Below are 22,394 nucleotides of genomic sequence, written 5' to 3' on the forward strand. Positions count from 1 at the left end.
CCATGGCCAAGCTGCTGCAACTGCCCCCTAAGTTTCTCCCCACGGAATGGCACATCGCCAACAAGACCCAGTATTCCACCGCCGAGGCCCAGCGATCCCGCTCAGAGCGCCTCGTGGATGAGAGCCAGCGGTTGGTGGATGAGATCGAAAGGACAACGCAGAAGACCCAAAGTGATGTGAACAAGAGAATAGGTACGGACGGGCTGAGCAGCTCTCTAGCCCAGGCCTAGGGTCAAGAAGAGCTGGGTTCAGGTCTCTGGTGGGTCACCAGGCCAGTTGTCTGCTGCCCAGTCTTGGCAAGCAAACAGGTCAATTTTTGAAGTTTATTTGTGAGAAAAGTTATTTGAAATTAGCAATGCTTTGAACATTTACAGTAAATTGAAGTGGCTGGTTCTGTTTCACAAGGTATCTGCTAATACAGCATGTGAGTGGGGATTGGAGCTTCCATCCATAGGGGAAGTATATCTGGTGCTAGAACCAAAAGTGTTTTGCTCCTTGATTATGAGCTTCTCGGGGTCATCTGGCTAGCCCCAGTTAGCAACAGTACTAGACTTTGGTTTCCTCCAGCCAGGCTTTTCTTACACTCCCAATAACAGAGGGGTGAACTGACAGTCCAGAGCTGAGGTTTTTAGCCCTGTCGCACAGGAGCGATGATCATCTCTGAGTTTATCCACAATCTTTTCCCCCAGCGTGGTGTAGTGGTTAAGAGCGGTGGTTTGGAGCAGTGGACTCTGATCTGGAGAACCGGGTTTTATTCCCCACTCCTCCACATGAAGCCAGCTGGGTGACCTTGGGCTAGTCACAGCTCCCTTAGTGCTCTCTCAGCCCCACCTGCCCCACCTACCTCACAAGGTGTCTGTTGTGGGGAGGGGAAGGATAGGTGATTGTAAGCCAGTTTGATTCTGCCTTAAGTAGTAGAGAACATCGGCATATAAAAGCCAACTCTTCTTCTTCTTTAGTCTCTAGTCACGAGGGACAGATGCTTACATTTGCCAGGACCGTCCTGGGTATACCAAGAGCTCCCAGATCTTGCTGCAATCCTTTTCCTTTTGGGGGAGAGATGACCTGATGTTCTTTCCCTCTCCCTCTTTCAGAGCAGAGGCTCGAAGAGATCAAATTCTGGAAGCAACAGTTGGATGACAAACTTGACCAGATTGCGAAGGAGACTGAGGTGCTTTTGACCTTTGGGACTCGGCTGGAGAAGGCCTTGCAGAGCTGCAGAGAGCCGCTCTTCATCGTACAGGAGTGTCTCCTAAACCGGTGAGAAGGCAAAGGGGGGCAGGCATAATTCTCTCCCTCTAGTAGATCCCAGCTTGATATGGGCCGGGAAGTACACAGCAGATTTGGCCCCACTGTTTGTGGCTATTTGTATATGGGAAGCCCACCCTCCTGACTTGGATGGCCCAGGTAGACCGATCTCAGCAGATCTCTGAAACTAAGCAGGGTCATCCCTGGTTAGTACTTGGACGGGAGACCATCAAGGAATACCAGGGTTGCTATGCACAGGCAGGCAATGGCAAACCACCTCTGCTCATTTGGGAGGGGCCATGGCTCAGTGGTAGAGCATCTGCTTGGCATGCAGAAGGTCCCAGGTTCAATCCCCGGCATCTCCAGTTAAAGGGACTAGGCAGGTAGGTGATGTGAAAGACCCCTGCCTGAGACCCTGGAGAGCTGCTGCCGGTCTGAGTGGACAATACTGACTTTGATGGACTGAGGGTCTGATTCAGTATAAGGCAGTTTCATGTGTTCATGTGTTCATCTCTTGCCTTGAAAACCCTATATGGGTCGCCATAAGTTGACTTATGCATTATGCAGGGGTTTGGACTTCATGGCCCTGGTGGTCCCTTCCGACTCTATGATTCTATGACTCTGCCCTGACGGCATTTAAAAAATCCCCACCTGACCCTGTGGGTTTAGGAAAAAGCAGAATCGCATCAGCCAAAGCAACGGACCTGCCAAGTGGCTCACAAGCTGTACCATGAGAATAAACATTTCAAGGAAGCAAAGGGGAGTTTAGAGCAAGGGTGTCCCGAAAGACAGCCTCCACCTGTATTGACCTTGCTCATTGTATGAGATCAATAACCGGCCCCCTACTCTTCATGCCTGCTATGATAGAGGTTAAGACAGGTATGCCAAACAGGAAAAGTTGTACAGTCGTATTATTCCGTGAAAAATCCAAAAGCAAGAATGAAATCCATGTGACGTATGCAGAACAGGGCCTTTCCAGTTGTGGCCCCCAGGCTGTGGAACAGGAGTTTTGTCCCTCGCTCCTGGCCTTCTGGAAAGTTATTAAAACCATCTTAATCCAGCGAGTATAACAGGCAAAGGAATGAACACACCAAATAATCTGTTTTATCTTTAAAGCTAAAGGTAGTCCCCTGTGCAAGCACCGGGTCATTCATGACCAATGGGATGACGTCACATCCTGGCATTTACTTAGGCAGACCATGTTTTACGGGGTGGTTTGGCAGTGCCTTCCCCAGTCATCTTCCCTTTACCCCCAGCAAGCTGGGTACTTCTTTTACCGACCTCAGAAGAATGGAAGGATGAGTCAACCTTGAGCCGGCTACCTGAAAATGACTCCTGTCGGGATCGAACCCAGATCATGAGCAGAGTTTGGACTGCAGTACTGCAGTTTACCACTCTGCGCCACGGGGCTCTTAGTTTTGATCTTTCTCATGGCCTTAATTTACGTTGTTGGTGTTGCCATCACCTGCTGCTTTTAAAAGTTTTTTTTTAATTGCTGGTAGTGGCATATTGAAGGATATCAAATATCAACACGCATTATATAGTTCAGAACGTCGTAGTTAATGCTGATATGTTCAGGAATGCCCGTTCACTAAACAGGATGCCTGTTTACCTATTAGGGTTTGTAAGTCACTGCCCTGGAGGGCAAAGGTGAAAGGGCAAACAGGCACAACCTTGCTTATCCCCTACCCTTATCAGTATGAACCAATATGAACTTGGCATGCAGAAGGTCCCAGGATCAATCCCTGGCACCTCCAGTTAAAAAGGACCAGGAAGTAGGCAATGGAGAGCTGCTTGTAGTCTGAGTAGACAATACCGACCTTGATGGACCAATGGTCTGATTCAGTATAAGGCCGCTCCCTGCGTGTGTTCCATGTGTCCACCCATCCATGTGCACTAAATTCTCTGCCTTGTCCTCAGGGATTCCTGCTTCAAATCCTGCCTATGGCTGTGTTTGCACTTTTGAATTCCTCCTGATGTGTGGGAGAGGAAAACTCCACAATGTCACCCCTTTCTCCATGCCTTATTTCAGGCAGCGGCGGGTTGGGATCGATCTGGTCCACGACGAAGTAGAGCGGGAGCTGATCAAGGAAGCCGAGGTCCTCCAAGGTGTGATTGCTCTGCTTGAACGCACCCTGGAACAAACCAACGAGCAGATTCGGTATGGGGGTGGCTGGGGGAGCAAGAAAGTGGCTCAGGTTTTACGGGCGGGGTGGGGTGAGAGGAAGAGTGCTAGATCAGGAGGGGGCCTGTAGGCAGCGGACAGAGCTTGGAGCAGACAACTACAAACTAGGTTTTCTGAGCATGTGGCAGTGCTGTGGCACACCAATGTAGGGCCACCACCCTCCAGGTGAGACCTGGGAATTCCCTGGAATTACAGCTCATCTTCAGACTACAGAGATCATTTCCCCTGGAGAAAGTGGATGCTTTGGAGGGACCTGGCAACCTTACACCAAAGTTAGGGGTTTTGCAGTGCATGTTCTGTACAGCCAGGCTTTCCCCCCACTCACCTCAGCATCAGGGGAGGTGCTGTGGCGCAGCGACAGAGCATCTGTTTGGCATGCAGAAGGCCCCAGGTTCAATCCTTGTTATCTCCAGTTAAAGGGACTAGGCAAGTACCGGTAGGTGACGTGAAAGGCCTCTGCCTGAGACCCTGGAGAGCTGCTGCTATTCTGAGTAGACAATACTGACTTTGATGGACCAAGGGTCAGATTCAGTAGAAGGCAGCTTCATGTGTTCATGTGTTCACCAGGAGAGTCTCTTCCTTCCAATCCCATGTCAGCCACTTGGGCTACCAAAGTGGGCATGAGTCTGGCCAGCCTGAATGCTAGTTCCCTCTCAGCTATTGAGGCACTGTGTTGACTTGGGAAAACTCAGCTACAGAGAAGTTGCCCATCTGGAAAATGGCTGCCCTCCATCCCAGCTCCTCCCCTTCCTTTGTCACACTGTTCAAAGTTGTTCTTGCTGCCGGGCTCCCTCTTCAAGACTGGCAAGGAAGGCCATTTGTCAGGTTCCTCATTTGTTGCTTGCTTAAAATGGCCTACTTCTGCACTCAGTACCTTTGAATACTGCACCAGAAACTCCCCAGAGACCAATTTGCTAACAGACATTTCTGTGTCTCGGCTGCCCCTGCTGTAAAATAGATAGGTTAGCCTTCGGTCCTCTCACGTGGACACGCAGAAGGCGGCCATTTTGAGAAAGTAACGAATGAGGAACTTGCCGAATGGCCTTCCTTGCTACTCTCTCAGCCTACCCTGCCTCCAAGGCTGCAGTCAAAGGAAAGGACTGAAGGCTAACGTGTCTATTTTACAGCAGGGGCAGCCGAGTCACAGAAATGTCTGTTAGCAAATTGGTCCCTGGGGAGTTTCTTCCTCTGTGAGTGCAGTATTTAAAGGTACTGAGCGCATGCATGCCCTTCCTCTGAGGAGCTCAGAATGGCCTACGTTGTTCTCCTTTCCTCATTCTATCCTCACAACACACCAGAGGCAGGGTAGGCTGAGAGAATGTGGCTGGACCTAGATGACCCAGTGGGCGTCACACACGATGGGGAATTTGAACCTGGGTCTCCCAATGTGGTGTGTCGTGTTGTGTTTCACGGTAGGCTGGTTTCCTCTTCTAGGCTAAATCGCTCTGCCAGATACAATCTGGAAATGGATCTGAAGGACAAATTCACTGCGTTGACCATTGACAACTACTGCTCCACCCTGAACAATAACACACCTGATATTCAATACGCCCAGAATGTCGTGACAGTGGATAACAGGCAAGTCTGTCCCCAAAAGCCCCGTTTCTCCATCCGCAGCATGCCCCTCTCTGAGAGTAAGGTAGTGCCAGGGTGAGCCGATGGTGGGTACAGTAAGCATCTCCATGTACGGAGGCAGTGTGGGGCATTTGAGTGGGAGATGAGTCAGACCCAGGAGACTGGCGGAATTGTCAGGCGAGACGGTAACAAGGCAATGAAAAACCACATTTGTTAGTCTCTTGCCTTGAAAACACTACGTATTCTTCATAAATCAGCTGCGACTTAATGGCACTTTACACACACACACACCAGCACAATTGTATGGGGAGTAATTCTAGCCAAAGCCCATTGGGCTTCGACCAGAGTAACACTGAATATGATGTCATTGAAAGTCCCAGGCAAAAAAAGAGAATGTGCTCCTAATTCCTAAATCATAGAACCATAGAGTTGGAAGGATCCATACAGGCCATCTAGTCCAACCCCCTGCTTAATGCAGGATCAGCCTAGAGCGCCCCTGACAAGTGTTTGTCCAGCCTCTGCTTAAAGACTACCAGTGAGGGGGAGCTCACCATGTTTCCAGGTAGCTGATTCCACTGCTGAACAATAATACCCATTTATAACATCTCCCCATTTCTGAAACACCACCAGCTACTTTCTACACTGCATCACCTAGAAACCTCAGAAACGTCCCTTGTCTATTCATATGTCTTTATGTCTCACAGTTTGGGCAGAGCTGGGCATCCAGAGTCAATCTGATCTCATTCCCCCCCCCCTTTAATTTCCTCGATAGCTCAGTGAGCCCACAGGAATGGGTCGAATTCTCGAATGTGAATGTTGAAAAGGCAGACAAACAGCGGAACAATTCCTTGGCGCTCCGTGCCTTGATCGACAGTATCCTGTCCCAGACTGCGAGTGACATGCGCAAACAGAACAAGACGGTGAATGTTGCCTTTCAAAACAGGGTGAAGGAGACGAAGGATGCCAAGGCCAAGCTGGAGAAGCACCTGGCAAAGGTGAGCACTAGCAAGCAGGTGTATATGTGATATGCTGCAGGGATCGATTCGTTCTTATTTATTTAGAAAGTATATATGCTACCTTGCCACAGACCAGTGTGAGGTAGCTCACGAAGTACTATAAAAACAGAACAATGTAATAGATTGGTTCTTTTCCCCCTCTAATATATGGTCTGCAGCTCATATTGTGTCTATAATGCAGGAGAGAGGGAGGGGCTGCAACTCGGTGATAAGAGCATGTTTTGCATGCAGAAGGTCCCAGGTTTAATCCCTGGCATTCTTCAGTTTCTAAAAAAAGGATCAGGCGGTAGGTGATATGAGAGCTCTCTACCTGAAACCCTGGAGAGCTGCTGACAATCAGAATAGACAGCGTTGCCCTTGATAGATCAAGAGTCTAACTCACTAGAAGGCAGCTTCATGTGTCTCTTTTTAGCAGAATCTATTAAAAAAATCTCAGTTCTCAATGCCCTAAACAGCATTCTGAACAGAAAGAACTTCTGAACATTAATGATCAGGTTTTGTTTTTGGCAAGCCGCAGGAGGCTGTTCCTCAATTACGGAGCCGCCCGAAGAAAGCATCCTTTGCTGATGATGCAATCTCTTTCCTTGGAGATGTTTCTTAGAGGAAAAAATTGCTCAAACAACAGAGGAAGTTGCTCAGGTTGGCGAGGAAGTCTTAAAATGGGAGTGTTTTGTTTTAGCTGGACGAGATGGCCCTATTTTCACGCATCTTATTCTCCTGACTTCTTCAAGCACCACATTATGTGCTTCACCTTGATTTGGCTTTGGTCACAGGTGATGGAGCAGATTAATTCCCAAGAGAAGAATATCTCTGCCCTGAAGAAGGCTATCCTCGACAAAGAAGGGCCAGCCAAGGTGGCAGCAACGCGCCTGGAGACCCGGACTCACCGACCCAACGTGGAGCTCTGCCGGGACATGGTGCAGTATCGGCTCATCAAGGAGGTCCACGAAATCAACCACAACATTCAAAGGTAAGCAAAATGCAGAAAAGCGCATGGCAACTAGGGCTGATTTGAAGACCTTTCTTGCTCGGGCCTGGGTGAACCTGAGGAGGGCATCCCATGCAGACTGAATTGTCTGGCCTGGAAGTTTCACAACACGTAATGTGGCACTGCCGCTTACCATCCCAGCAACAAGAATGCTTTGGCACAGTTTATGGTACCAGGGCGAGCTCCTGGTAAAAACAGAGGCACACCTCGTTTTATCGCGCTTCGCAGATATTGTGTCTGCGAGTGAGTCTGTTCGGTGCCATTTTTCCAACAGTGTGTGCTCACTTCGTGTCTCTGTGTCACGTTTTGGTAATTCTCACAATATTCTAAACTTTTTCATTATTATTATTATTATTATTATAGTACATTTTTTTAGACACAATGCTATTGCACACTTAGATTACAGTATAGTGCAAACAAAACTTTTATATGCACTGGGAAACCAACAAATTGCGCACCTTGTTTTATTGCAACATTCGCTTTCATTGCGGTGGTCGGGAACCCAACCTGCAATATCTCCGAGGTATGCTTGTATATGCAAACCTGGTTGACTTAAGTTAGTCAAGTTATAATCTTGCTTTTCTTGGCACCAGATTTTTTTAAACGCAGAGGAAATGCCTCACTTTGGCAACTATCAGGCAGGCCTGTAAGCATGCCCTGGAGCATACGGAAAAAGTCCAGGTGCCCCCTTTACCAGAGAATCCGCCTTAAGTTCATCAACCCATTGTTCGGTGGTAGGGAATGGCACCCAGTTGAGCGCAAGGTAGCGCCTTTCTTATGCCTACTTGGGATGTGGCCACAATTGACCATGTAGCCAAGTTTTTTGCAGTATGCAATGTGGATCCGCGAAAGACACTGTAAACGGAAACAGACTAGCTCTGTTATATGATTATGTTCTCTGCAGGTATTGTGTATGCCAATAAAGGTTTGATTGACTGATTGAAAAAGTCCAGGCATTACCAAGATCTTGAGGGGGCCAGTTTTTCCGCTTTGGCTCAGGCCAGAAGCATCTAGGGACCTTGGAAAAGACCACTGGCTGCTGCCCTTAAAGCTCTCTTCCCTCCTTTAGGCTGACGGACACGCTGGCTCAGGCTGAAGCAGAGCTGAAGGGGCTGAGCCGCCGGCAGCTGTCCCTGGAGGAGGAGATCCAAGTCAAAGCGAACACCCTCTACATCGATGAAGTGCTTTGCATGCAGATGAGGGAGTCTATCTCCATCAACAACTTCTAACGCCACAATGCAGGCCGGGCCTTAGACCTGCACGGAACCGCTTGGATGGACCGCGCCAAACTGCCTATATCTCGCCCAGCCTTTGTGTTGACCGAATGTCCACTGTATGTTTGATATAGAAAAAATAAATTAGGGGACATCAGTGGCCAAAGTTCCATCATAAGCCCACTGGATCATGTTAGGACAGGGGTCAGCACCCACCTTAGCCGTAGCCATCAGGAACCCATTACAGAGAGCTGGTCTGAAGGGTAGGAAACCCAGTGGTACTTGAACCTGCAACCAAGTTTAGAAAAGATTTCTTGTTGCACCTGAACGCATACTCTTTAACTATTTGCGTACACATGAACACACATGAAGCTGCCTTATACTGAATCAGACCCTCAGTCCATCAAAGTCAGTAATGTCTACTCAGATCAGCAGCAGCTCTTTAGGGTCTCAGGCGGAGGTCTTTCACATCACCTGCTTGCCTAGTTCCTTTAACTGGAGGTGCCGGGGATTGCACCTGGAACCTTCTGCATGCCAAGCAGATGCTCTACCACTGAGCCACAGCTGCCCTGCCCAGAAACTCTTATCTGCCAATATCAAGGTTTTCTGCATCAGCTTTGTCAGGTTCAGGGAATTTCCTGTTAAGGTGTGAAAAAGTGCTTGAGGGGGGCAGGCATTCTGGGCTCTTGACACCTCGAATGGTTAAGCCAACTAAGGCATGTGGTCCATATTGGCCCCTTCTGACTTTGCCCTGTTTGCCTTGAATTGGCTTTCAAACTGGATGCTTCCTGGAACAACTTGCTTGAATATTCACAGGCACTTTCAGTAGACTACCCTAGCCAATGCAATTTTATCATATGCTTAGGCAGATCACGAGAAGGAGGGCAGGAAGGGTTGCATCAGTGCTTGATTCTCGTGGCCCTTTCTTACATGACCAAGGAAATCGCCACTTTGGGGTCAGGAAGCAATTTTCCTTCAGGCCAGTTTGGCCAGGGCTCCTGGAGGGTTTTTTTTTTTACCATCTTCTGGGCATGGAGCAGGGTTCCCCGGGGGTGTGGGGAGGGAGGTAGTTGTGAATTTCCTGCACTGTGCAGGAGGTTGGACTAGATGACCCTGGAGTTCCCTTCCATCTCTAGGATTCCTCCAAGAAGCTCAAGGCAGTGTACATAGCTCCACCCCTTAGCTTTTATCTTAAGAACCCTGTGAGGTTTTGTGTGTCTCTCTCTCTGGCCCATTCGGCAAACTGCATGAACTCTGTCCCAGATCCCAGTCCAGTGCTCTAACCTCGACACCATGCTGGCTCTGTTCTCCTCCCCAGGGCACGGCAGTCATTCCCTAAAGCAGCGATGGGGAACTTCAGGCCCGGGGGCCGCATACGGACATTTTCCGTGGCCCTCAGGAGCTCCGGGGCCGTGTGTGTGTGTGTGTGTGTGTGGGGAGGCGTGGAGGCTGGGGCCTGGTAGCGTGGGTGTGTGTGTGGGGGGAAGGCTTTTCTTTTCTTCTTCTGTCACTCTCCTTTCTCTCCCTCTTTTTCTGTCTCTTTGTCTGTCTCCCTCCGTCCTTTTCTTTCTTTCTCCCCCTCCCTCCATTTCTTTGTCCCTTTCTCTCTCTTTTCCCCTCCCTTTTTATCTGTTTTCTTTCCTTCCTCCCTTCCTTCCCTGTGGATCGGCTGCGGGCTGCGCCCCCCTGGCTCCTCATTTGCTTGGGCCCACCACTGACTCCCTTCCCGCCTGGGGGGGAGGACGGGGGGAGCGGGGGTGCCCTCCAGGCCTTCTGTGTGGCCTCTCCTGGGGTTGCCAACCTCCAGGTGGTGGCTGGAGACCTGGCAACCCTAGTCTCCCCCCGCCGGGGGATCTACACCTGGTTATGGCCCCCGAATGATGTTATAAATGTGCAAATGGCCCTTGGCAGGAAAAAGGTTCCCCACCCCTGCCCTAAAGGTTATTAAGGCCCCCCTTTCTTTTCTTTCTTGGGGAGGGGGGGGAAGCTGGAGCAGGGTCCGCTAACGTTTGGGTAAACAAGCTGCCTCTAGGGAGAACTCAGGAGTAGGAAAGTCTGTTGGGAGAGGCATCTGCAGGTCCTTTTTGACACCAAGGAGACTACAGCATAAATTTCAGAGCGGCTTTTTGTTCTCAGGCTGAGGTGCAAATCGTAGCTCTTTTATTGTCAATAAGGCAGATTCAGGCTGATGCGATGCAAAGGGCTTTACTGGTACTGGGCTGCTGGGAAGAAGAGGATGTTCCTGGCCTCCGCCATGTTTCGCTGCCTGCTCTTCTTCAGAAGGGCTTACATCGACTCCTCTGTAAGACAAGGAAAGGGCATCAGCTGCAGAACTGGAAAGCAGGGGCACACCCCCTACCTCCCAGACCTCTAGCCACACACAGCCTGTTAGGTCTGGGAAGGGGGGGGGCTCTTTTCCCTGATTCTCTTCACTAAAAGCTAGGAACTAAGGGGACACGCAACAGCCCCCTCCCGTGCAGCAATCTGTGCAGCACAAAATGCTTCATCTCCCCCCCTCCTCCAGCATACGAACACCTGAAGCTGCCTTATACTGCATCAGACCAGCGGTCCATCGAGGGCAGTCTTGCCCCTACTCCGATTGGCAGAGGCTCTCCAGGATCTCAGGCAGAGGTCTTTCACATCACCTACCACCTAAGCCTCTTTAACTGGAGATGCCGGGGACTGAACCTGGCACCTTCTGCATGCCAAGCAGAGACTCCGCCAGGGCTTGGGATAAATGGGGGAAAATGAACTGGCTCATTACACTGCCCATTTTCTTCCCACGAGCCAAGTGCGGGCAATCCAGTTTCCAAATCAGACATGAGGGTGCTAGCCAAGCAACCCAGTTGGGCAGGTGCCAACAACTTCAACCCCACAGAACGACAGCTAAATAGAGACTTGAATGTTAAGGGGGAGCACTCGGTTCTCAAAGGGGGGTCTCTAGTGCCAGGTAACATGGCTACACATACCCCCAGCTGAATATTGAAGCAGTTCATGCTGCTTACTGCAGTCCCAGAACAGGCTTGGTGTCACTAAAGGGGCACCAGGGGTTTTTCTGCACTCTTATTTTCACCGCTTGTGTGCTCATACCACATCAGGGTTTTTTTTCCCCCTTTTCCGCACGTGTTTTGCTCTCTCTAGTGGTCGCTTTGATATTTCATCACCGTATCTCTGGCTTCTTTCCCTGCACTTTTACAGAGGTTGGGAATCGGCCAGCGCTAAAGCGATGACGAATCAAAGCAACCACGAGAGGGAGCAAAACCGATAGGGAAACCCCCCACCCAAAAGGACACAGTATGGGCATACAAGCAACGAAAAATAAATGTGTGGGAAAGCCCCAGGTATCTGGGGGCAAAGAGGTATACCAGGCACTGGAGCACATCTTGGCCTTTGCACCAAGAGCCGTGTGCTGGTGTTCCCAGGCCTGGGTTGCATTGAAAGTGGCTCAATCTACTGTGTAGTTGCCATTTCGAGGAGAGCCAGAACTTGTATTGTGATGCCTCACCACTGGAGATTCGAGTGGTGGGGGTAGGGTTGCCAGCTTTGGGTTGGGAAATACCTGAAGATTTTTGGGGCGGAGCCTGAGGAGGGCGGGGTTTGGGGAGGGGAGGGACTTCAATGCCCTAGAGTCCAATGGCCAAAGCGGCCGTTTTCTCCAGGCGAACTGATCTCCATCGGCTGGAGATCAGTTGTAATAGCAGGAGATCTCCAGCTAGTACCAGGAGGCTGGCAACCCTAGGTGGGGGTGATTTTAAGATTTCTATCTGGGGTCAGCATCTTTTGCTACTGACAGTCACCCGGGAGGCTCAGCCAGTGAGCAAATGTGCTGAACAGGAAGTGGTCACAAATAAAGCCCGATTCCCACAGGGGCAGGAAGGAAAAACCAACAATCTTCCATCCTGTTTAGAACCTCCAGCTGCTGGGAAATTAGATGGTGGTGATGCTTGTGGCCCAAGGGCAGCTCCTTTGGCCATAAGCCGCTCCTGGGGGTAGGGTGGTGGTCACTGGTTCCTTTTTCCACACGGGGGGCTTCCAAGTGCCACGTGGCTCTTCCGTCAACCGCGCTGTCAGAAGTGACAAGGTACCTCCTTTGGCCATGAGGCGAGGACTTCGACGAAGCGCCTGCAAGGAGGCCTTTCTCTGACACTTTTTCTGGAATGAGGAAGAAAAAGCAGGATTGCAAGGGGGGAGGAAAAGATGGCTGCCTAACAACGGCACGAGCAATTAATGTTTTGTTATCCATACAGAAATTATTCTCCTGCAGAATTCCATTTTCCTACATCCCTGTTTCCTCCATGCAAACGCCCCCTTCTCCTCCTGACCCAATTTATTCCTAAATGTCATTTTGAAGGTTTTTATGGATTTTCAGAGTTACTTAAGAGCACTTTCAAACAGCCCAGACAATGCACTTTCAATCCACTTTCACTGCACCTAACAATCGTTTGCTAGTGGATTTTGCCAGTTCACACAGTCAAATCCACCTTCAAAGTGCATTGAAAGTGGATTGAAAGTTCATTATTTGGGCTGTGTGAAAGTGCCCTAAAGTGTAGCCAACTGATTCCACAAATCTATCCAAAATGAAAAAACAAACAACAGAGTGACACTTATCACATCTGGAATCGTGAGGAATGAGAAAAGGCATATGCCTTTTTTCTTTAATGATTTAAAATCACCTGAAGATCTCCAGAAAACACCACCAGTGGCTTTTCCTCAACAGCTGCTTCATCACATTTCATCAGCAGCAGAGGCAGCGATTTCAAGGACCAACATGGTGAAAAAAGCGCAACTGGGTTTTTTATTTAAAGTCTAGCCACAGGGAATATTTGCATCATGGAAATTATTACACATATGCTGTGATTACCTGTGTAAACAGAATCAGCAGGGTGGTACAAAGAACACGGAAGGGCCACGATCCCATTGTATACGGCCCTTACTCCATCAGAGAAACAGTAGAAGGATGGCGGAAGCCAGCCACCCAGCGCTGCTTTCCCTGTTACGAATGCATTTCCCCGGCAGGTCAAACCGTGCAGGTGGGACTATTGCAGGTTGGAAAACAATACTGGGTGGAAAGCTGAAGCCCCTTCTCTGCGTGCACCTAGTCCTGATCTTAATCAGCCACCCACCCACCCCGTGCAGGAATTGAGGCATTTGTATTTATTTATACCCCACTTTTGTCCCCACAGTTGAGACTCAAAATGGCTTAGAACATTGTTCTCCCCTCCTCTGCTTTCTCAAGCCAAAAACCCTGCGAGGTAGGCCAGGCTGAGAGTTTGTGCCGGGCCCAAGGTCACCCAGTGAGCTTCTGTGGTAGAAGCGGGGATTCAAACCCAGAGTGTTAGTCTGCCGCTCTATCCACTATACCACACTGGCTCTTAAGGAGAACTCGCAACTCGAATCTGACCGTTGTTGGGACCCTAGAACTGACCTCAGTGGCGGACCTACATTTCTGGGGCCCTGAAACTTGAACTGTTATGGGGGCCCCTTTGCAACTAGCAACAATAGGGCCAAAGGGCCTTGCTGCCATTGCAAAGAACTCGAGGCCCAAATGGCAGAGAACTGGGTGGTGGGGTGGAATCCTTGAAAACGGGCCATACAGTGATGAAATAAAACTATCGGACTATTAAACCGTAACCAACGAAGGATTTGAGGACCCAGCTGCCAAAATGTAGGGTATGAATAGCTTCTGGCAATTACAGGGACATTTTGAGGCCATATGAAATGGGTATTAGAGCATATTCTAAGGTCAATATTAAGTATTTCAACCCATTGGCTTATGATTCTATCGCTAAAAATCTCCATCGATTTTGTTGAGAAGTTCACTCATTAAAAAAAAGTTGCTTCGGGGGCCCCTCCGGGATTAGGGGCCCTGAAGCTTAAGCTTCATTAGTTTACATAAGAACATAAGAAAGGCCCTGCTGGATCAGACCAACACCCATCAAGTCCAGCAGTCTGTTCACACAGTGGTCAACCAGGTGCCTCTAGGAAGCCACAAACAAGACGACTGCAGCAGCATTATTATCCTGCCTGTGTTCCACAGCACCCAATATAATAGGCATGCTCCTCTGATACTAGAGACAATAGGTATGCCACATCACTAGTATCCATTTTAACTAATAGCCATGAATACCCCTTTCCTCCATGAATATGTCCACTCCCCTCTTAAAGCCTTCCAGGTTGGCAGCCCTCACCACATCCTGGGGCAGGGAGTTCCACAATTTAACTATGCGTTGTGTGAAAAAATACTTCCTTTTATCTGTTTTGAATCGGTCACCCTCCAGCTTCAACAGATGACCCCGCGGCGTTCTTGTACTATGGGAGAGTACATTCACAGTAGATCCGCATCTGCCCGACCTGCGCGTGACGTAATGTGTGAATGCTGCCCCTGGCAGAAATTTTCTTCTTCCTCACCTCGTGTTTCTGCAGAGTTGGGCTGGGCAGGAGGATGTTGCAGTGAGAACAAGTCGCCAGCGTGTCGTAAAGGGAATCCTCCAGGGCCTGGGGCGGGGCGGAGGCCAGAGTGGTCACGAAGGCCAGCTTTTTGCTCTTCGGAGGCTTGAGCAAGGGCCTTCCGACAGAAGACAGCTCCTTCTTCTTGGGGCGGGCACCTCCCTCCACGGCCTCGCTCAGAGCAGTAGAAGTGGGAGACTCAGGAGAGCCAGAGTCCTTGGGGGAGTGAGTGGAGAGGGCTCCCAGAAGCTGAGGAAGAGGGTTGCACTCGTTCTGTGGGGTAAAGAAAAGGATAGCTCGGTGTGGGCAAAGCCTCTGCTAAGGGTGTGGTGATGTACTCAACAAAATAACCCCCAAATTTCATTTTTTGACAGGTGTGTGCGTAAAGTGCCATCAAGTCGCAGCCGACTTATGGCGACTCCTTTTGGGGTTTTCAAGGCAAGAGACTGACAGAGGTGGTTTGCCAGTGCCTTCCTCTGCACAGCAACCCTGGTCTTCCTTGGTGGTCTCCCATCCAAATACTAACCAGGGCTGACCCTGCTTAGCTTCTGAGATCTGATGAGATCAGGCTAGCCTGGGCCATCCAGGTCAGGGCTTTTTTGACAGATACGTATAATTTAATGTGTTCATGGGAAGGGGTTTCAGTATTGGTCATTATTAAGATTAGACAAGGTATCTTAAATAGCTCTTCAATTACAGCTCTTCAATACCAAGAACAATCTTATAAGGAATACATAAACATTGCTATCAGTTAAGGCATACGTTTATAACTGCTTATTAGTTAAGATCAATACAAATAGATTAGATATCAAATATTTACAGTTTCTAGATCATTAGTTCAATCTGAAATTGATCTAAAAAAATTTCTACGGGGTTAAGTCAGAAGGCCGAGTTGGCTTGGGCGCGGACTATGAACAAATGTTGAATTTCCCTTATCCGTTTTTTTCCCTTTCTTTTTTCTGTACCCCATATTATGAAACAGAAATAATAATAAAAATAACCCCCAAATGTACAAAAAGGCTAGTTACCACACTGATGGGACATTCTGTATTATCCAGCATCAAGTACATTTTTATCCTGCCCTTTTTCAAGGGTTTCAGAGCAGCGCACACAGTTCATTCTCACTTGACGTTTGTCCTCACAACAACCCTGAGCACTCGCTTAAACTTAAAGGGAGCGGATGGCCCAGCATCACCCACAGCAGCATCCTAAGCAGAGTGGTAAGCTGCAGTACTGCAGTCCAAGCTCTGCTCACGACCTGAGTTCGATCCCGACGGAAGTCGGTTTCAGGTAGCCGGCTCAAGGTTGACTCAGCCTTCCATCCTTTCGAGGTCGGTAAAATGAGTACCCAGCTTGCTGGGGATGTAAAGTGTAGACAACTGGGGAAGGCAATGGCAAGCCACCCTGTAAATATAGTCTGCCTAGTAAATGTTGTGATATGACTTCACCCCATGGGTCAGTAATGACCCGGTGCTTGCACAGGGGACTACCTTTATCTTTTAACTTTGCTTAGGATTTCACTCCCCGCATACATCATAGCAGAGTAGGGATTCAAACCCAGGTCTCCCAGATGCTAGGATGCTTTTCCAAATTGGCTGATATGTACACACAGAGGTGATGGGGTATCCTGAGATGGGGTATCCTCTTTCTGAAACCTTGCGATTTTATGTGGGAAGGGGCCACACCATTGGCACCGCTCATTTTACCACAGCAGGGCGGGACTGTCCACGTGAGGAAACAGATCTATTGCTGGGGGAGAGGGGAATCCACCCCTGCGATGACACAGTTCTCGACAGGCCAGTTTCACCAAAGCCCGGCTTCCCCACTAGGCATGGTGAGGTGGAGTGCCCTGAGCAGACCATCTTGAACTACCGATAAAAGGGCACAAATGCCAGGCCTCCGTGAAAAGCAAGACAGCCCCCATTGTTGTGATTGTCAGCTGCAATTCATAAATGAACCACACCTAAAACAGCCACCGCGGGGGCAAGGCGTGAAGTGCTTACCAGGTGCTGGAGAAATTTCTCATCGGGGAACCAGCTACGGCAGTGTTGGCACAAGTTGGCCCTGGAGTCTAAGGAGGGAGAAAAGAGAGGGCGGAGAACTCAAAGCCAAGAAATGGGTCCGGACAACGCCACTGAGCTCAGAAGAGCAATTGGAGAAATAGCCGAAATTTGATTCCGGGGCTTACTCTCTGGAAAGGAACACACATAGGAGGGCCTATACCCTGGCCAGATGTGCAGCCCTACCATCTGCCATATTAGAAGGGAGATTTAAGAAGATCCCCAGGGTGGACTTTGCCCATGTCACACAGGGGAGCTGGAAACCATTGAGCATGTATTTTTAGACGTCCCCTCTACAAGCCCGCTTCAATATTATTGACCCTTTGATTAGGGAAATGGGCTCTGGTGATGAGGGTGAATGGACCCAAAGGTTTCTGCTGGGAGACAGCTCTCCCATCACCACTCAGGTTGCAAAATATTGTGCAGTAGCAATGAAGCTACGTCGCCTTGATGTACTTCCTTAATCTGTGGAAACGTAAACCTCATTTTGTTGGCCTTGGTTGTCTACTCTGTATGGTCCGTTTCCGTTTTACCTATTTTATCTGGCATGTTAGCTGCAAATAAAATATATTTACTTATTTGATTCCGGGGCCGGGATAGGGATCAGATTTGAACTCACCGCGGCCCCTCTCTTGCTCTCTCGCCTGGCACACGACTTTGTGCTCCTTCAAAGCTTTGTACATGACGTACTTGCCGCAGTGCCAGCACGGCGTGGTCCGGCTGCCGCAGGTATTCAGGTGAGCCTGCAGCTTGTGGTCGGGGAGGTCCAGTTCGCAGAACTGACACCGGACTGACCGCTCGGGGCATTCCTCAGACTGCGGTCAAGGGGAGAGAAGGAGGCCGGTGTGAGGCAAGGAAGGTGGGGAGAAGGTCCTCAGGGCAGGCAGGATGCAGGAAGAAGTCTAGCAAAGGCCGCCTCTCCCAGACACTCTCTTGTGAGCAGGCGGGGGGGGGGAGGGAGAAAATCCAGGTACGTGCTACGGAGACAAGGAGTTACCAGGTATGTCCGCCGTGTCCCCTTCATCCCTCTCAGCTCACTCGTGCCTCAGGGCCAAACTACACAATACGTTTCTTAATGAATTGGGTGTATCCCCCAGGTGGAAATAAGGCCTAACCTGCTGGTCCTCTTACCTCATGGCGTTCCAGTAGGTACTGCTGTGTCAGCTGATGGCAGAGCGTGCATCTGACCTGTGGGTGGGAAAAGCAGGGAGGGGAGGGAAGAGAGCTGTTTCACGGAAAGACCCCCAGATTGTAGAGAGGGAAGCCCCCCCCCCACTGCCCCTCCTGCTGTCAGGAATCTGCTCTGAATCACGATGCAATCCCCAGTTCTGGCCACAGAGCAGGGGGCTTCCTCTTGACTAACTTCCGCCTAACAACCCTGTGCAAAAAATGCTGTTCAGATGCAGTTAGAGACGTGAAGCTCTGGTGTGTGTGTAAGGGGGGGGGAACCCTGGAAAAATGTGGGAAATCTTCCCCATTTCCCCCAATTTTTCCCATGGGGGGAGGGGGAACCCAAAAGCATTTCTTTTGTCCTGGGCAGGTGCCATTTGCCCCTGAGCATAAATGCACAACACTAAGTATGATCCCTGCCCCAGTAGTCTCTAGATCAGGGGTGTTGAACTCAATTGTTCTGAGGGCCAGATGTAACATGTCACTTGGTTGGGCCGGGCCATGCCTCGCCAGCCCAGATCAAGAGTGGAGTGTGTGTGGCTTCCTCGGCTGGCTTGTGGGCTGGAGAAGAAGAAGAGGAGTTGGTTTTTATATGCCGACTTTCTCTACCACTTAAGAGAGAATCAAACTGGCTTACAATCACCTTTCCCTTCCCCTCCCCACAACAAACACCCTGTGACGTAGGACGGGCTGAGAGAGCTCTAAGAGAGCTGTGACTAGCCCAAGGTCACCCAGCAGGCTTCATGTGTAGGAGTGGGGAAACCAACCCGGTTCACCAGATAAGCATCCGCCGCTCATGTGGAGGAGCGGGGAATCAAACCCGGTTCTCCAGATTAGAGTCCACCGCTCCAAACCACCGCTCTTAACCAGTACACCACGCTGGCTCTCAAGGAGCCGGATCCAGCCATCAGGCCTTATGTCTGACACCCCTGCTCTAGAAGGAGCATTTATTGTGGTATTCAGAGGGGGAGCCTTAACCCTGGAGGTGGGGGATCGGCACCTACCTCCTTGTGGGCATTGGCAAAGTGCTCCTTCATGTCCTTCAACGCAATGGGTTCATCACACTTGGGGCAGATGGCAAGAAAACGCACACAGTGAGCCTCATGGAGGGAGAAGTTGGCAGCCGCCACCTCGTGCTTGCTGAGCAGGGAGGAAAGAGAGAACAGAGGTCTATTCCTGTCCTGAGGTTACATCCACACAGTATCCAGTTTGGTAAGGTCAAGGTAAATATTGATTTTTTTGAAATTCACGCCAGCAGCAGCCAGGGAATGCAAGCTCCGGGGTAGGCTGCAGAGTAGGGGTGCCAACTCTGGGTTGGGAAATACCTGGAGATTTTGGGGGTGGAGCCTAGGGAGGGAGGGGTTTGGTGAGGGGCGGGACCTCAGTAGGGCATAATTCCATAGAGTCCACTCCCCAAAGCAGCCATTTTTGCCAAGAGAGCTGATCTATGTGGTCTGGAGATGAGTTCTAATTCCAGATCTACAGGCCTCACCTGGAGGTTGGCAACCCTAGTTCAGAGGCCTGGAACTGCTACCAAAATTTCACCTGAAGTGGTATTTGATCTCCAGATCTCAGAAGCTAAATAGGGTTGGCCCTGTTTAGTACCTTGGATGGGAGACCACCAAGGAATGCCAGGGTTGCTATGCAGAGGCAGGCAATGGCAAACCACCTCTAAACATCTCTTGCCTTGAAAATCCTACTGGGTTGCCATAAGTTGGCTGCAACTTGTGTACTTTACACACACACACAACATAGGCAATATAACCAACCAAGCTTCAGTAAGAAAGGTGGACTGTCAATAGGGTTGCCAGCTCTCGATTGGGAAATACCTGGAGATTTTGGGAAGTGGAGCCTGAGGAGGGTGGGGTTTGGGGAGGGACTTCAGTGCCATAGAGTCCAATGGCCAAAGCAACCATTTTCTCCAGGGGAACTGATTAATACAGCCTGGAGATCAATTGTACTAGCGGGAGATAGTTAGGGGAGGGGCTGTGGCTCAGTGGTAGAGCATCTGCTTGGCATGCAGAAGGTCCCAGGTTAAATCCCCGGCATCTCCAATTAAAGGGACTAGGCAAGCCGGTGATGTGAAAGCCTGAGACCCTGGAGAGCCGCTGCCGGTCAGAGTAGACAATACTGACTTTGACGGACCCAGGGTCTGGTTCAGTATAAGGCAGCTTCATGTGTTCATATGAGATCTCCAGCCACCACCTGGAGGTTGACAACCCTAACTATAAATCAAGCCAGTAAGCAGATATAGCCTTGACACCTCCCTCCTCCCCACATATTTGGGGGCATGTTCACAGGGAATTGCTTTTTTGTCCTGTTACGTTTGCCCAAGACCCCCTTTGCCCTCAAAACTGGAAGCTCTTGAGAGCGCCCGAAGTGGAATCGTTCCAGAGGAGACGCAGCGTTTGTGTTCGAGGCATGTCTTGCAAAGTCTTTAAGGTGCTGCTGGACTTCTGCTGAATTTTGTCTGTGAAAGAGAGGATCCAGAAAACGAAGGACACTCCCACAAATTTCTTACCAGTTTTTGCAGAGCTTTCTCTCCTCTGCCATCTCTTCCCTCGGCTCCTCTTTCACTTTCATTTCGGCAATATTCTGCAAGCGGTGGAAACGAAAGTCATCCCGCTGACTCCTATGCCATTTAGGCACGGGAGGTCTTGCCTTGGATTCGCCACTCTTTAGATGCACTTTTCTCCCATCCATATTCTCAAAACTCAACAATAAGCCCCCATGCAGAGTTCTGAGAATTCGGGTGGGGAAAATGTGCATTTAGAGAGTGGCAAATCCAAGATAAAACCTCCCATGCATAAATGCCCCTAAGGGCCTCAGTGAGGATTCAGAACAGCTGGCCCTCCCTTCGCACTCCAAGCTGGCCTCAGAGTGCATCTCTACCCCCCCCCCTGGACTCTTTTTTTCTCCAATACAGGGCTGAATCTAAAAAATGTTTGAAGTGGGCAAAAGCACAAAATGATACCCCCTGTATATTATATACACATCTTTATTTATATATACGTATATAATACGTATATATAAATAATATGCCCTGACCTGGGTGGCCCAGGCTAGCCTGATCTCGTCAGATCTCACAAGCTAAGTAGGGTCAGCCCTGGTTAATATTTGGATGGGGGACCACCAAGGAATACCAGGGTTGCTGTGCAGAGGAAGGCACTGGCAAACCACCTCTGCTGGTCTCTTGCCATGAAAACCCCATAAGGGGTCGCCATAAATCGGCTGCGACTTGATGGCACTTTACGCACACACACACACAATACGTAATGTAATAATAATTATATATATAATAACATATACTATACATATATAATCAACAACTTTTTTAAACGATGGAATAATTTGTGTTGACCTCTATGAATTGTTAATGAACGGTTACACTTTTACATTTGCACGTCTCACAGATAGGGTTACCAACCTCCAGGTGGTGGCTGGAGATCCCCCGCTATTACAACTGATCTCCAGGCAGCAGAAATCAGTTCACCTGGAGAAAATGGCTCCTTTGGCAGGCGGACTCTATGGCACTATGCGCCACTGAAGTTCCTCCCCTCCCCAAAGCCCATCCTCCTCAGGCTCCCCTCCCAAGATCTCCAGGTATTTCCCAACCCAGAGCTGAGAACCCTACTCATAGATCAAGCTTCTATTCCAGACAGGGTAGGGAAGGTTGCTGGTAACTAGAGGTTATTGCTCCTTCCTATTACAGTTCTTTTGACAGCGCTGCTGGGATACCCCAGGATATTGGCTACTTACACCAGTGTAAAGCTGCAGCATTGCAGTGGCCTTCTCAGGTGGGCCACAGGATTGGCCGGTCAGGACTTCTTACAGGAGCAAATGTACAGACAACCCTCCCCAAAGAGCGATTCATCATCAAAGCCCAGCTGCTGGGATACCCCAGGATATTGGCTACTTATTGGCTACTTACACCAGTGTAAAGCTGCAGCATTGCAGTGGCCTTCTCAGGTGGGCCACAGGATTGGCTGGTCAGGACTTCTTACAGGAGCAAATGTACAGACAACCCTCCCCAAAGAGCGATTCATCATCAAAGCCCAGCTGCTGGGATACCCCAGGATACTGGCTACTTATTGGCTACTTACACCAGTGTAAAGCTGCAGCATTGCAGTGGCCTTCTCAGGTGGGCCACAGGATTGGCCGGTCAGGACTTCTTACAGGAGCAAACGTACAGACAACCCTCCCCAAAGAGCGATTCATCATCAAAGCCCAGCCATTGACTTTCTACCTTGTACTCTTGGGAAGCCTCTTCCACCGGCATGACCCTGTGCATTTGGTGCTCCTTGGATGGGGCTGGGGGCTTCTCGCCAGTTCCCCCCTTTCCTTCCACCCCCTTTCTTCCTGCCCCACCCTCCCTCTGAAGTTTCCTGGCGATCTCCACAATGTTTGCCAGCTGCCGATTGGGCTTCAGGTCCTTCTGCTGAACCGTCGCCCTACACTGAGGGCAGGCAGCCTCTGCCCCCGACTCCCCCC

The 22,394-nt window shown here is 49.8% G+C and overlaps 2 protein-coding genes across 2 annotated transcripts; one reads left to right on the top strand and one right to left on the bottom strand.

Moving 5' to 3' along the window:
* Positions 1-8,245, top strand: TEKT1 (tektin 1). Its single transcript, XM_056864881.1, has 7 exons — positions 1-192; positions 1,095-1,260; positions 3,281-3,409; positions 4,868-5,011; positions 5,781-6,003; positions 6,798-6,994; positions 8,082-8,245. Exons 1-7 carry the CDS (start codon positions 3-5, stop codon positions 8,239-8,241), a joined length of 1,209 nt encoding a protein of 402 aa, XP_056720859.1. The 5' UTR covers positions 1-2; the 3' UTR covers positions 8,242-8,245.
* A 2,238-nt stretch (positions 8,246-10,483) lies between these two features.
* Positions 10,484-20,529, bottom strand: XAF1 (XIAP associated factor 1). The gene is made up of 8 exons (XM_056864876.1): positions 20,425-20,529; positions 18,908-19,043; positions 17,865-17,921; positions 17,353-17,548; positions 16,677-16,744; positions 14,635-14,946; positions 12,312-12,378; positions 10,484-10,526 (listed from the first exon to the last, which is right to left on the bottom strand). The coding sequence occupies exons 1-8, from the start codon at positions 20,484-20,486 to the stop codon at positions 10,513-10,515; spliced, it is 912 nt and encodes a 303-aa protein (XP_056720854.1). The 5' UTR covers positions 20,487-20,529; the 3' UTR covers positions 10,484-10,512.
* Between the last annotated feature and the right edge of the window lie 1,865 nt (positions 20,530-22,394).

This window comes from Euleptes europaea, chromosome 19 (assembly GCF_029931775.1).
Source record: "Euleptes europaea isolate rEulEur1 chromosome 19, rEulEur1.hap1, whole genome shotgun sequence".
In the NCBI taxonomy this organism is placed as follows: Eukaryota; Metazoa; Chordata; class Lepidosauria; order Squamata; family Sphaerodactylidae; genus Euleptes; species Euleptes europaea.